General features: G+C 51.4%; 1 protein-coding gene across 1 annotated transcript in view; it reads right to left on the bottom strand.

Annotated features, from left to right (window-relative positions):
- Positions 1-3,429: 3,429 nt before the first annotated feature.
- The window catches only part of RGS6 (regulator of G protein signaling 6), a gene marked incomplete at its 5' end in the record, with an annotated part of 102,492 nt that continues 89,936 nt past the window's right edge, over positions 3,430-15,985 (bottom strand). The window contains one exon of the mRNA XM_039219954.1: positions 3,430-7,522. Coding sequence (XP_039075885.1) covers positions 7,356-7,522 — 167 coding nt within the window. The remainder of the gene's footprint in view (positions 7,523-15,985) is intronic.

The raw sequence follows: 15,985 nt of genomic DNA, 5'->3' as shown, positions 1-15,985 counted from the left end.
TCATCTCTCTGGAAAAGGACTAGGAAAACCCCAGAGTTGTTGGGGGTGGTCTATACAGCACTACTTGCTGACTGAATAAATAAAGATTCACTCTGATGTGCACCATTACTTCCTTTGCTCGCAAGTCAGTAGCTTCCATGCGTTCTCTTCAGTGTGCGGGTTCTGTTATTATGTATTTTCTCAAACAAGAGCTCATGGATTTTGGGGGGCTTAAAAATGACTTTTTACAGAAGAAGTTGTGGCCAGTGAGGCTGTGGGGTGGCTGATTAGTAGGGACCTGGCTTCCAGGCCCTGCTCCTGTCTCCTCTCTGTCTTTCCCCTCCGGGCCTATTTCTTTATGTTTAAAAACAAAACATGGAGGAATGTTCTACTGATATATGCAAGGATGTGTGTTGTGCTAAGTGAGAGAAGCTGGACCCAAAAGGCCACACACTGTATGATTCCCATTATGTCGCTCTCTGAAAAAGGCAGAACTATGGGGACAAAAAACAGATCAATAGTTGCCAGAAGCAAGTGGGTGGGGAGAAGCGATCAACAATAAAGAGCCACAAGGCACTTTTGGGGGTGATAGAATTACTCTATCTTGATTTTTGGTGGTTGTTACATCACTGTGTAAGTTGGTCAAAACATAGAACACTGTATCCTAAAAAGAGTGAATTGTACTGTGTATGAATTATACTGCAATAATCACAAAAATGTGCAGCACGCTCACACACTAGTTAGCACACGTGTGCGCGCGTGCACACACACACACACACACACACACTCACCATCACTATTTAACTAGAAAATCTCAATGATCCCTCTCAAGTGCCAGGATTCACTGGTTCTCCCCTGGGGGTCCAGTCACGGGCAGGGCAACAGGAAGAGATGGCCAGGGCCTCATCTCATTATAAACTTCCCTTCCCTGATTCTTCCTACCCTTCCCCAGCTCAGAATAGTGCTGTGATGTAATGTGCGAAGGGGGGAAAAAGTGGCTTCCTCTGTGTGGTTGGCCATGTTACCAACCAAGCCATCCCCTCCACGGCCATCTGTGTGTCCGTGTGCATCCTGAACGTCCTTGGAAGACAGGCCCTGCCCACAGCCGCTCATCCTAGGCCTGAGGTCTGAATCATTGGCCTGAAATGGACTGTTTTGGAATAAGAGCTCAGGATCCAAATCCCAGTGAAACAGCCACAGAGGCCTGTCACAAGAATGGGAATCTAGATTGAGAATATGGATTCTTACTTCCATTTTCCATCCAGGGCCTGAAGGAGGAGCCCCCTAGCCTTCTGCTCTGCAATTTACCAAGGCCTAACACAAGATCGTTGAGACCATTCAGGTGACACAGGGCAAGGGAACCAGGCCCTTGCTGGGAAGAAGACAGCAAGGAGCCTGACACAGGCACCCATTTCATGAGCGCTTACTATGTGCCAAGCAGAGGCTAAGCCCTCTGTATTCATTCACAACAACTGTAAGATTTTAAATTCTTATCCTTGTTTCACAAATGAGGAAACTAGTGCTCAAACTGAGGATGTGGGGCTCAGCCTCTGCGATCAGGGGCTGTTCCTCTCTTTTGTCCGCTGAGATAAGCCAGACCTAGCTAGGCTAGCTCCAAGGCTCAGAGGGGCCTGAGCCTGTGTTTTAAGGCAGCAAAAGCAGAACAGAGAGTGCTGTTCCAGATGGAGTTCATGCTGAGCACCACTCCCCACCCCGACTCCTTTAGGACAAGCCAGACCCGGGATGCCTGGGTGGCTCAGTCAGTTAAGCATCCAACTTCAACTCAGGTCATGATCTCACAGCTCTAGGTTTGATCCCTGCGTTGGGCTCCGTGTTGACAGCTCAGAGCCTGGAGCCTGTTTCGGATTCTGTGTCTCTTTTTCTCTGCCCCTCTCCCCACTTGTGTTCTCTCTCTCTCTCTCTCTCTCTCTCTCTCCCTCCCCCTCTTTCTCCTCCCCCTCTCAAAAATAAACATTGAAAAAAGAACAAGCCAGACCCTATAGCATATCCTTGGCTAGGGAGTCCTGCCTCTTAGTGTACGGGGTCAGGGACAGATCCTGTGACCCCCTGTGGGTACTGAAGGGCTGGGAGCAGAGAAGGGGCCCAGCTGTGTGCACTGGTCCCAGTAAGGGAAGCCAGGAGTTCACGTGGGTGCTTCTGCTCAGGAAGGCAGATGGAGGGAAAGTGTGCCATCAGCGCTGTGTGGCCAGTAGGGGACCTGCCCCTCAGAGGGCCTCTTGGTTGCTGTTTGTCCAAGCCACAGAGCCTGGAGGCTGCCACATCCCAGAGAAGGCCCTAAGGGATGCCCTGTTGATCCACCGGAAGCTGGGACTAATGAGCAATTGGAAGCTGGCACCAAGGAAAGGAGAGCTTCATGTCCTTTGCGCCAGAAGTCCCTAAAAGGGTGTGGGGAAGATTCCCAGGTGGGCACAGCTCTTAGTGTTATAACTGGCAGCCCAAATCCCCACCTCTACCCTGGACCTGAACACACCTCTGGTCTTGGTGGTCAGCAGGATACACAGGCACCTTGTTAAAAGAAGATTCTGGAAATAAGCCAGATGGCTCTGGCGGGTAGGAGGAGTTCTGGGTTCCCTGGAGGTGGAGGCCTTGATCAAGGAGGAGAGGAAAGCAAGGCTTTTCTGTGATGGGCCAAGGCCTGATAGCGGGGTACACTACAGACTTGACAATGCAGGCACCGGGGCAGGTGTGGACTTGGACCATGTGCGACAGGAAGTCCTGCTCTGGGAAGTGGCCTCGGGGTTGGCTCCCATGCAGGTGTGACTAAAGGCACATGCCTCTAAGATCATTGCTACTTTCAGGAGAAAAGTTTCTGAAGTGGGCTGCTAGTGCTGGCCTTGTTGTTAACAGGGGGATGGCCGCACTGTGGCTCCTTTTTACCTCGTTCTTGCCTTCATCTTGTCAACCTGACTTTCAGGATCTCAGAGCCCCACTGCTTCAGTGTTACTGGGAGATGGGTTTGTCTGTTGCTCGGGAAACCAAGGTTCCCTATAAGGAGCACCATCTGTATGCCGCAGACTTCAATCTTGGGACTTTATTTAAGGACATCAGAGCGGTGTCTGGCCACTGCCGATGTTTGTCAGGTTACTGGGTTTTGTGGGCTGAGCACAAACAAGGGGGCATAGAGGCCACACAGCCAAGGAGAACTTGGCAGGGTCGGGGCTCTAGCCTTCCGGTGACACCATTGTCCCAACCTACCAGGATGAGTCCCACATCCCAGAGATCTGGCTTTCCTGAGCTTTTCTGCTCGGTAGTGAGGGGGAAACAGACTTGTGTGTGTGTGTGTGTGTGTGTGTGTGTGTGTGTGTGTGTGTGATTATGGGCTCGGTGCAGGTGGGGAAAGAGTGAGGTGGTGGTATTTTTTTATTTCTAGCAGTAAAGCCTACCCAATAAACCCCCAAACCAAGGAGCCACACAGAATTAGCTGCATTATAGTGGGTTCAAGTCATTTATTTTTAGACTGTACCAGCATGTTTGGTTCTGGGGTCCAATCCCCAAATTCCAGAAAAATAAACTAATGAGAACCACATGCACTATGAGAAGGCCATTCCGACGTGTCCGTGATCATGCTGTGATCGGGCATAGAATATACAACTGGAGTCCTCCCTGAACGGCTGACAGTAGCTGGCTCTGAGCCCTCCTTGGGACTGGGGAGAGGGCCAAGACCGGATCATTTGGACCCTGTCCCTTTAAGGCCCCGAGCCCCTTATTGCTACATTTGCTACTTTGCTACTTGATGGCCCCTGGGCCTTGCCCAAGGGAGGCCTTATCACTGGGTGGTACTAATGAGTAGGTTGCTGGCATCAGCCCTTGCCATTGTTACGATAGCACAGAACTCTTTCCAGAGGGTCCCAGGTTGAGTTATCAGGGACTCATCTGACCACTATTCACCCATGCCACACCTGGTCCTTGCTGCATACTCCACTCAGCCAGCCTGTGGGAGGCTGGTGGCCCATTATCTTCTCCCACCCCTGGGGCTTTCCAGCTCCTAGACCTTGGAACACCTCTCTCCAACACACTCTGCAAGGTCCAAAGACCAACAGGCTGCTATCCTTTCCAGCACGGGGACAAGGCTTCTTGGTGGTGGCTTCTGAAGCTCATGCATTTGGAGCACAATGGGAGGGGCGCATTTTAGGAAAAACATCAACTTCCGCAAATAGCAAAAAGGCCAGATGGGTGGCAGGCTCCTGGTTCAATGGCCTGTTGGTGAGGTAGTTTGAACACACCAGCAATCCTGCCAGGAAGAGCCCCTCCTCCCCTCCCTGGACCATGTACCCACATGTTCACCGGTCTAAGCGACAACGCAGAGTTGTGAGGGGCCCTCTGGGGTGCTGGCCTGTACCTGACCCTCTCGGCCTTGGTGGGCCTGGAGCCCTGCTCAGCTGATGGCACTGGTGGGCTGGCCCCCACTGTGCTCCTGGGGTACGGCAACACTTGACAGTAGAACAGAGCATCCTTTTCTGCAAGGGGTGGACCTCTCCCCAGCGAGAGTCCTGCTGCTTGGGCCAGGCCCTCTGGCTGCCGCTGGGCATTTGCATGTGCCAACTTCCAAGTTCTCTTCTTCCCTTGAGGCAAAGGCAATCTCAATCAGATGTCCAGTGCCTGGTACCTGTGTACCTGCCCCTGTCGTGGCTGCCCCGAAGCTTTGACTATGGGGCCACCAACATGACATTTGTCCAGTGAGCCTTCTACAAGCGGAGTCCCAGGTCCAGAGACTGTGCCCAGCAGGGAAGCTAAGGAAGCTTCTGGAGGCAAGGAGACCTGCTTTGCTATAGAACGGCCTTCAAAAGTCTAATCGGTTTGAAGCTTTGGCTGTGTAGACCGGGCCAGTGGGGAACTGGCAAAGACCATATTTTCGAAGTGTGCTTGCATTCTAAGGTCTGCACAGTAGATGACCTTGGCCTGGCCAGCTGGGTAGAGCCACCCCATCCTCCCACCCACGTTGCTTGGTTTGATCTACTTGATCTACTGGGGAGCACGTGGTGGTCACAGGACCGAGTATGCCTGGTGGGGAGGGGAGTTGAGGCGGCTTATTGCTCTGGGTTTGAATGCATCTGGAATGCCCTTACCCTTATTGAACCCACTGCCTGGCCCCCTCTGGAGGTCCCCAGAAGTGTTTGGAGACCTTCAGCCTGCACCACCTCAGGGGTATAGTCCCTCTGGCTCTGGGTGGGCCCTCTGAGGACCTCCAGGGTTGGCCAAGTCTCAGCCAGCATTGCTCAGGAGCTGTGGCTCTGGGGACCAGGGAAGCCAAACTTGCTCTGGCCACAGCCCATGGGGGAGGGCAGGGAGCAGCCAGGGCTTTGCCCTAGGTAACCGACGGCACAGAGGTGCTGCTGTTCTGGAACTTTCTTTGTCCATATACCCTGTGCCTTGATTGGCAGCACAGCTTGGTGACCCCTAACAGGGAGGAACTTCTTTGGGGCAATGCTAGGTGCAAAAAAATGTGGACTGCATTTTGGTTCAGAAAAAGGAGTCTTGTGTGAAAAGCAAGGAGATTAAAGAAAAAAAAAAGTCAGAATAAGGAGAGGAGTCAACCCCATAACATGGGATAGGGCTTCATTTCATTCATGTACTCATCAAGTCGTTACTGAGAATCTTCCAAGGGCCAGGATCTGTGCTAACGTTGAGTGCAACCAGGGCGAGGAAGTGCCTGACAAGAATTCGGATCTATCCACCACTGGAGACAACCTGAGGACCCAACACATGTCGTCTGCCTAATGTCTACTGTGCCCGGCAGAGAGAGCAACTACCGCCAGTGGGGGAAACTGAGGCATTGTGGTCAAGAACCCGCAAGGGTAAAACCATAGCCAAGGTTCCTAATGCAGTGGCCCTGCTATGAGGGATGGAAGGCTGGCGCCCTGGGGAAAGGGCCCCTATGGAATCAGACATGATGGCTCGGATGTGGGGTTGCAAAGATGGTCATGGAGTCACCCAGGAGGTGGGGTTTGCAAACAAGCTTATGAGACTTTGGTCACCAGCTGGTGAATTTGCCTACATAAGTAAAGAAATACCAGTGATCACTTTTTGTTTTTTGTTTTTGTGTTGTTGTTTTGTTTTCCTTCTATGTTTGCTGTTTATACACTCCCCGGGGAAAAATTTCACCTATGGCCAAAAATAGATCGAAGGAGGATAATTCTAGCAGGTGGAGTGAGTGTCTGAATTCAAAAACATGTTGCTCAATACCGCTCTGTCTGAGGACTCACAGGAGTCATAATGATGAGGACAAAAACGGGGAGAGTAATGGCTACCGTTTGCTAAGCACCTACTACGGGTCAGGCACCTGACTCGGTGTTTTACATATATTACCTCACAGCCAACTGGCAGATAATCGTTTTGACATACACACGAAGGGAGTGCAAGTGGGGTTTTTGCAGGTTTTTCTTTGTGTCTGCTTTTCCCCTTGACGATCAACTTTGTTTAGCGAGTGCCCTTGCTGGGCTGGCAGAGAACCATTGGTCCTGGCCTAGGCCCTCTGGAGCAGATTCAGGCCCAACTTCAGACACAAGTAAGACCTGTACCAGCAAGGGCCCGGCCATGCCCGTGACCCAGCCACCTGCCCTCACCCCGGGGGGGCTGCCAGAGGGGAGGATCCCAGTGGCCCCCAAGTTCACGGCCATGTTTATTTGGAGTAAAACACGAGGGAACAAACCAAGGAGAAGGGGCAACACCAGAATAGATTCGGAAATAATAGATGTTTCCAAAGATGGTCAGGACCTCCACGGCTGTTTAACCACAAGCTCTTTCACGGACACCGGTGCTTCCTGTGGTGTCGGACCCTGGAGGCCCTTGACCGGACAGGAGGGCAGCCCCACGCCCGTGGGGGCCCCGCAGAAAGCCGGCCTGCAGGGGGCTGAAAGAACCGGAGGTGGAGCAGTCCGCGGGGTCGCTCGGCTACGCCGCGACGGGGCCAGGTTGCACGGAGGAGGGGGGGCTTGCACAGACGCGGGGCGGGGCTAGAAAGGGGGCAGTCGGGACGCAGCGGCTGTCGCTCTAGGGGGCGCTGTGGGCGCACCGGACGCGGGGCGGAGGCGGGGCGTAATACTGGGTGAGCTCGCGGCCGGCGGGTCGCTCTTACGTCTGCCGGAAGGCGGGAGCCCCCAGACAGAAGGAAGAGTGGCGAGAATAAGAACATGATCTCAAGTGAGAGTCACGACAGGAGCCCCGCCAGGTGTTGTGCCCCGAACGAGTTAGGGCCAAGGACCTCCTCGAGAATGGGGTGTCGGCGCACAACTGTACAAGGAAGAGAGGGTTGTAAACAGGGGTCTCTCCAGGGCCGACCCCAGGCTCTGTGGACTTTTTCTGTACGGTGTCCCCGGGCACCCACCGAGTCTCCCCTCTGCCGCCCGTCATCTCCCTCACTCCTTCTCTTTCACAGTGACCAGATCTCCCCGTAGGGAAACTCTGTCCGCGGATGTGGAGCGTCGCCGCCTGCCCGTGGGGTCGTCGGGCCCGGGCCCTGCGGCGGGGACCGTCAGGAGGACTGCATCAGGCCGGTGAGGCGCTTGCCCGCCAGCGACTTTCCCTGCAGAGACAGGCGACAGAGTTGGCACGCACAGGTGCACACACGCACGCACACACACACACACACACAGACAGGGACAGAGACAGAGAGCCAGACAGGTGAATTAATTGTTGCCAGAGCCATGGGGGCCAAATGACTTAGCTACCGAACCCTGTAGATTTCTGGGTTTGGGAGCCTTGACCGTGGCACTTGGAACAGGCAGGGCTCTGGGGCAGGTTGGGGAGCCAAGGTGTGTTGCTGGTACTTTTTGGAGTGTGGGGATTTTACTTACCCCAAACCAGGCATTTTAACTCTTAGGTAGAGTGTCTCTTAATGCTTGTGGGCAGCTCCTGAACTTGATTTTATTCAAATGAGGAAGGAGAAGGTAGACTGGGGAGTAGGAAGATGACGGAGGTGGGTTGACCTAAATAGGTGATGGTTAAGGATCTGGGTGATTGGAAGCTAACAAATGAACTAGTCTTAAGAATGCAGAAGACCTCTGATCCTGTCTGAAAGGCAGGACTGAGCCCTCCTTGGGAGAGACACGCAGGCTCTGGGCCCTCTTGATAATGGGGTTCTGGGACTGTGGAAATACAGGAGCATTCACCAAGGTTTGGAGCCAAGTGGGTGAGCAGAGGGTGCTGGAAGCCCCAGGCCAGTGCACTCCTGCCTGACCTGTGTTCCTGGCTCCTGTCTGTGGTCCCCAGAGGCTGAGCTTGATGACCCCCACATCAGGATGTCTACAAACTCTTCACTCGTGACCCACATAGCAGTTCTTGAAAATGAAAAAATGGACCTAGCTGGTGAGGCTTGGCATAAGAGGCAGAGATCCTGAGAGACCAATTCTTCTATTGCCCCCGGGGCTGTGTGTGGCCAAGGAGCGTCAGATGTGGGATATTGGGGACCAATGGATGGATGGGGAGGAGGATGGGCGGGGCTCATTCTGCTTATTTTCCTTGACACAGTCTATGCCCATTCCCTGCTCACCCTCTGAAGAAATCCACAGCAGGGCAGCTTGGGTGGCTCAGTCGGTTAAGTGTCCGACTTTGGCTCAGGTCATGATCTCACGGTTCATGAGTTTGAGCCCTGCATTGGGCTTTCTGTTGTCAGTACAGAGCCTGCTTTGGATCCTCTGTCCCCCACCCCTTTTTCTCTGCCCCTCCCCCCTCAAATAAATATTTAAAAATAGACAAGAGAAACCCACAGCATCAGGAAGGGATCTAGAGGCGTGTGTGGCTGGACCCAAGCGGATTGATCACTGTGTCTGAGAAAATACTCAAACCCATGCTATTATCGACAGCAGGTCAGCAACACCACCACCATCTGCAAAAGGGAACACATGGTCCTCATCAGCATGGGCTGTGGTGTTTGGTCGTGAGAGACTGCAAGGGCCAGCAGTTCCTCATGTTCATTTCCAAGGGGGGGTGTGAGGGCTCATCTTGTTTACTGGGTTTGGCTGTGTGCAAGCTGGATGTAATTAAAAAAAATTGATCAGGTTTGTGAAGCCTGGTAGAGTACTCAATACACTGACTGATTGATGAATTGATGGATAATGGGTATATCTAGTAAATGAACAAGGGCTGGGAGTTTGCTGGATGCAAGACAATGTGTCATCTGGCTTAGCTCCCCATAGAGGGACACGCCAGCTTGACTTTGAGAATTCCAATGGCATGCAAGGGAGCTTGTCCAGAAATGGAATTGCCCTCAGGCGCTATTGGAAAGCCTGAATCTACATCCCCTTCCTCTTTTTCCCCTTCTCTATCACTCCTCGTTTTCATTAGTGAGACAGAACTTCATTTTTTCTCCCCTATTTTAAACACACACACACACACACACACACACACACACACACACACACAGAATCTCCCCATCAGCAACCTTATCTGAATCTTCAAATAAACTAAACTCAGCCTGCAGCAGGATACATTTCTACCAGGGTAAGGATTTTTTAATCAGATTTTGTTTTTAATCCTAGAAGGTTACAGTGCCAGTCTTGGCAGATCACTAAAAGCAAGGTGGCTACTTGTCTGGGCAGAGTGGGTAGGACAGAGCTCGCAGCCGGCGGAGGCTGACCTTCAAGGACTGGCTCCAGCCCTGGATTCTAGGGCACACACGTGCCTGGTACTCTCCTTGACTGCCCTTTCTTAGACGGAGCTCGAGGCATTTGTCATCCTGTTGGTTCACCCGGGATTGTGGCTTCTTGACTCAGGCCCGAAGGCAGGGAGTGTGGGTGTGTGTGTGAGGTCCTCTCTGGGGAAATGTGTTTAGGGGCTGACGGGTTTAGGGGCTTCCTGGTCCGAAGGTCCTAATAAACCTCCCCCGAACGCTTTACCCACATCCATCCCTGCTCATGTGAAAGGCACTGAGGAATTCTGCTTGCTTCGTGGTGCTGTTTATTGCTGCAGTAACCACACACCATATACAGGCTCCTCCCCCTCTCCTTCTGTCCCTTTTCCACCAGGGCAACAAATTACACATTCTGTCACCAAATATATATGTTCTGGCTTTGCCATACATGGTATTTGGGGCTCTTAATTAGCTGGAGGATCACTGAAAAAAAAAATCACTAAAGCTTCTGAATAACGGTATATTGCCAGTGCCTATGTTAAAAGCCCAGAAACAAAGAAAGTGAGGTTTACCAGGCGTCCAAACCCTCATTACAGCTTCTCCCTCATTAGTGAGGTCATTTTGGCTGGAGAGGGGGCTGTAGGTTGAGGGAGGTTGGAGATTCTATATCTGGAGAATTGTGTGACTGTCTGTTTTAGGTGCCTTTGGCCCGGAGGTCCCCCCACCCTCTACCCCTCCCTGTTCTATAGAAAAGCCTGGGCTGGGCTTGGAGGCACTAATTAATCTCTTCCTGCTTGAGCCCTGGAGCTCAGCCTCATAGCTCTGACTCCAAGGACCTGTGGCCAGCCGTCAATGCCGTCTCCTCCCCCTCCCCCCAACTGCTTCCATTTCTCAGGACTTCTGAGGCCAGCCTAGAGAACTTGCCCTGAGATTGTTCCCAGCCTCTCAGCAATCCAGGTGGCGTTCCTTGGCATTTTTATCTCCCTCCCCCCGCCCCAGCCCCGCACACATTTTTCAAATGCCAGTTCTGCTGCTAAAGGAGGTCATGAGGTTTCGGGTCGGCTCAGGGGGTAGCTCAGTCCAACTGCAATCTGTCCGCTACTCAGTGACCTCCCGGGTGAGGCTGGAAGGTGGTTATTCATGCAGGACACAGGCATGGCTAGATGCCTGGCCTCGGGCTTTGGGGAAGAAATCCTGCAATCACACTGGCTCAGCTGCTGCCTCTCTTCTGAAGAGCTGAGGCTCCTGTAATTTTCAGGGATCAAAGTGAAATCTGACAGCAGAGGCTACCTGTGTTCAGGGACGAGCTGCCCCAAGCTCTACGCTGCTAGGGGCTTGCTGGAAGCCCCTGAGCTACCTGCTCTGTCCGGAGAGAAGAGCTCTCCCGCCCTGCACCCTCTGGGGCTCTTTCCTCCCTCTCCTTCACCCCCAGCCCTGCCTCCGATTGGATCATTCTGTAGGAAACACTTAGGAAGGGGATCAGTAATTCCCCCTCTGCCTGGCATGTTGCATCGTTACAGGGGAGGCCATTTTTTTTCAGGGTGTGCATGTGTGATGTTCGCTAGTGCTGGTCATTTGGGAACGGATCATGGTGCCAGGAAACTGCAGCCAGCTCAGCCTGAGGCCTTGGCGTAGCTGAGCGAAGCAGCTGAAGGTGGTTGAAAATGCTATTAGCAGGCAGCCTTTGTCCAAGTGAGAAAATATACAGTGATTAAGAACTGAACTGCAGAAGGTACATTCCAGAGACACCAAAGCTTTGCATACAGACAAAGTGCTTTTCACCTTTGAGACATTTGGCAAAGTTAATCCAATGGAATTAGAATCCTTCAATGTGATGGACTGGGTTCACACATATCCACCCTCCACCCTGACTAATCACTTCAGCTCTGTGGCCATCTTGATGGCTAGAAGTCTGGAAGAAGGTGGTCATGAAATCCTTTGTTTCTAAAAGGAAATGCACAAAAGGAATGGCGCCCTTTTGTGCAGTGCTTTAAGGAAAATCAACATGCTATTTGACATGCTGTGGCTCTGTGCATTGCACTTCCAGATATTAATCAACAAAGCATGCACGATCTGGGTTACCAAGAGCTTTTGTCGCTTACTTACCTGGGCGACTGATGCTAAACTCTTTGGCTGGAAGGAGGGCTGTGGCTCTGAGAGTAGCCCTGGGGTCAGGTGGCATATTGGGGGCAGCAGAGCCAAGCACTTGGGACTCAGGCAGGACCCTTTTCAATGTTAATGGAGCAAGAACATCTGAGCCGTTGCTGAGACTCTCAAGCTGATTTTGCCCAGATGACCGAAGACCAAAGTTATGATCCCAAATCCCCTAAGTCTAAATCCACGTTACTATGGGGATAGAAATCAACTGTGGTTGCCTCTGGAGGGGAAGGATGGACTTGATTGGAAAGGGGCATGAGGGAACTTTCCAGGGTCACAGGGTGTAGGTTACACTGGCGCATACCTTTGTTAAACTCACTGAACCACACATTTCAGATCTGTTCATTTGCTATATGTAATTACACCTTAAAAGAAAAAAAAGTAGGGGAAAAAATCTAGCTATCACGTCTCTGCTGTGAAATTTCCCACTCCTTATACTCTTTTTCAGGTGCTGGCCCTGTGACTTTGCCCGTTGGCTCAATCCAGTCCTTCCCACCCCAGGGTAGGAGGAACCTGGGTTCCTCTGCTAGAGCAACTTGAACTTGCAATAGGCCCGATCTGGAGCACTCTTTCTAGTCCATTGATCCAACCTGACCACTTTGTTGTGACACATGCATTTTTCATCCTTGCTAATGAAAACAGTGCTGATTTAGGCTCACCCAATGACCATAGTAGGCCTCTGTGGGAGGCCCCAGAGCTGTCTTCTCAAGGAGCTTGAGGGTCACCCATGCGTAGATGACACTCAGGCTCATACATGATGAGTGTGTGTACAATTGTGGCCCTGGGGGGCCTTGCTGAGGAGAGCAGTCAGGACCCTAAGAGCCAGGCGGGAAGGTAAGGGTCATGGCTTGGGCTCCGCAGGAGGGGAGAAGTCAAGAACCTGCCTAACTTCATCGGGTGACTCTCCTGGAGGCTGGTGTCCTGGGTGCCCCTTATCCCCTGAGCAAAGCAAAAGGCATGATTTCAAAAAGGCATATGGGGGGCGGGGGGCGCCTGGGTGGCTTAGTCGGTTAAGCGTCTGACTTTTGCTTAGGTCATGATCTCGCGGTTCGTGGGTTCGAGCCCTGCGTCGGGCTCTGTGCTGACTGCCAGCTCAGAGCCTGGAGCCTGTTTCAGTCTGTGACTCCCTCTCTCTCTGACCCTCCCCTGCTCACGCTGTCTCTCTCTCTCTCTCTCTCCTAGAAATAAATAAAAAAATTTTTTTTTAAAAAGGCATATGGGAATTCTGTGACGTCTCCTTCTTCAGTGCTGTTTCAGACTGGGGCGACAGTGCCAGTCGCTTGGGGGTAGTTTAGGGGTCTTAGAAGCTGGCAGAGGACAGCAGGAAAATCCATCCTTAATACAGATGAGTTTCAAAAACTTTTTCAGCTCTTCATCTCTCACCTCATCTCTCATCAGCTTGCCCTCTGTTCAGCTTCATGGCAAGGTGGGGCAGATGAAAGGGGAAAACCTGGTTTGGGGACGAGCCAAAGATCAAACGCTTCTAATCCACAGCAGGGTGAGGCCAGAGCCACACAGGAAGGGGAGGGTGCTGCCGGCTTCCTCACTCTTCACTGTGGGGGGCTGGCACCTGTGGCAAGATCCATTCCCGGGGTCTATATTGCTCCTGGGTCCTTGCAGAGCTTTCTGATCCCTCTCAGGAGCTAAAGGGTATTTTATTTGGCTTTAATATATTCTATTTGACTCTTAAAAATAAGATACCACAAACATAAAACAATGCTCAAGTAAAAAAAAAGAGAAGTAGGAGAAAATTGAATGAATAATAAAAAGTTCACTGGCTAAAGAATATCCATTCATGTACATTTAAACCTGTTAAAAAATAAGTTTAAAATATGATTGCAGTAAAAATAATGGATTCTGCTGAAACAGCTCACTAACTTATGTACAGCAGTGTAAACTACCAGATTTTGCCATGTAAATGGTGGGTCTATGCAATCTACCAGTAGTCATATCTTTTGAAAGCAATTCCCATAAAATGTCATGGGGGCCATTAGTATGTTCAGACACCTTACTCTAGCCTAGTGCTTTTTTTTTTTCCTTAAGAATTTTTTTTTTTAATTTAGAAAAGATGAGCTGCCGATGTTCCTAACTACACTAGATGCAAAAGGACCAACCCATCCCATGATCTCCCAAGGGTGTTCTCTTTGAATTTCGAATTCCTGCCCAATGGAGTGGCATCACTATCCCAGGTACCCTCTCTTCTCAGATGCCTTCCTCTTCAATTAGCGCAGACCTCGGTGGTGACAGGGTGGGGATGGTCCCATTACTAGGGGTATAGGTTAGCTGCTGAGGGCAGTTACTAACAGCCACCTGTTGACTGAATATTGAACAACTACTGTGTGCCAAACACACAAGGCATTTTATAGATACTTGTGCTAATGTCCACACCATCCTGGCCAGTTATGCATTACTTTAAAGTCTGAGGATGTCTTAGGTTAAAGTCTTAGGATATATTATCTCAGGATAGAAGAAGAAACAGACTCCAACAGAGCTTGAGTCCCTTGCCTGAGAGCATACAGCTAGTCAGTGGTAGAGCTAAGTGAGTTGGCATTCATGAGCTATACACTTTTTACTTTGGTATGTGGCCATCAGTCTCAAGGAAAGAGGCAGATGGAAATGCTCAGAGTCTAATGGCTGGCTCCTCCGTGCCCACCCACATTAGGCAATCTCTTTGGGTACCACAGGGAGATTTTCTCAACCTCACTGAGAAAGAAGCTTCTGCTCCTGGACGTGCTTGAGACCCATCTCAAGCATTTCTGTCCTGAGGTTCTTCCCCTCATTACATCTGGGACTCCTGAGAAAGAAGGCGCCACCTTCTGGCTGGCAAGCCTGGCAGAGTGAGACTGGCTACTGCACTGAGCTGGGGCACCCGTCACCACTGCTTGGTGCACGTGGCTGTAGAGTGCACCTGCTGGACTGGCCAGGTGAAGCCACTCCTTCTGTTTGTGCTCTCATGTTATTGGTGCCGATGCCTCTGGGGTTTCCATAGCAACCATCCCAGGGAGGAGAAAAGCAGGTGTGGTGTTTACCTTTCTAAGCAGGGGCAGACAGAGCTGCCTTACTCCACTTAGAACCAATGCCAATTAGAACCAAGTCCCTAAATCAGGGTGTCCCAGCCAGACTGGGGAAGCCTTCTGTGGGTGGTGTTCCTGGCCCTCTGACTCTTGCCTCCCATCATGCTCATCACTTATGGGACTCTTTGCAAGGGCCAGCCTCTGCCTGTTAATTTTGCTGAGCGGTGGAGACCTTCTTCCATGGTCCCCAGCTGTGCAGGGACAAATCTGGAACCTGGCAGGCATGCCAGGAGTGACAAGGGGATAGCATCTGTGCCCTACACTGGTGGCACGATGCCCAGATTCCCCAGCTTCCTTTCCAAGCTGTGCATTTCCACTTTCCCCGTGCTCTTCCTGTGCGGGGGAAATGCGCCCCCTCCCCCATCTCTCCTTCCTCTGGTTCTGACTGAACAACTGTGACACCCTTTCTATACTCAGCTCACAGGGAAGATCTCGGTGGATTCTTGAGTGGCATGGAGGTAGGCATTCTACTTGCAAGTCCTCTTGGTAGTATGCCTTCCTGCCGCCCATGCAATGGCTTCCTCTTCTTCTGTTCCTCCACCACCTCCTCAAATGTACTTTGAGATCTTAGCTTTGGTTGACTCCAAGTCAGGCCAAGGTCAAAAGATTCAAGGAAACAGGGACATGGCTGTGTTGTTATTGGCAGAAACTTGGTGTTTTTTCCAAGTCGGACGTTCAAGTGACCCTTGACCATGGCTCTAGGGGAGAAAGCCACTAAAGTTTCGTGGAAGAGACAGCAGGAGGAATCATTTGCTTGGCAGTGTGTGACTCTTCTGCAGAACCCTGGGGACTCTAACTCGCCTCCGAAGGGCGCCTCTCATCTCCTACCAACATGTTCACCCAAAACTCATCCATAGGTTGGGGTCCTTGGTTAAGCCAGTTGCCAAAGCAGAGCCGAGAAGGCACAGGCAGTCAACATGAGGACTGCTCCGCCACTGCCCAAAGAATAATCTTTCTGTGAATGTTCATGTCCATTTGGACACAAATGCCAAGGCTGGCTTATTTATCTTTCCTCCCTACCAGAAATGTGCTCCAGCGGGCATTCATCACACATGTATCTCTAACCTGAAAAAGTTCAGCAGGGGGTGATGGGTCAAGCAGCATTTTCAAGAGATCTCTCGATAGAAACCTGGGTCAATGCAACTCCCATCCACTGAGAACCTTCTTACTTCCCTACGGGCCCTTT

This window comes from Hyaena hyaena, unplaced genomic scaffold, assembly GCF_003009895.1.
Source record: "Hyaena hyaena isolate Hyena2069 unplaced genomic scaffold, ASM300989v1 scaffold_851, whole genome shotgun sequence".
In the NCBI taxonomy this organism is placed as follows: Eukaryota; Metazoa; Chordata; class Mammalia; order Carnivora; family Hyaenidae; genus Hyaena; species Hyaena hyaena.
Note: the sequence above shows the minus strand (reverse complement) of the source record. Positions and strands in the feature narration are given on the sequence as shown.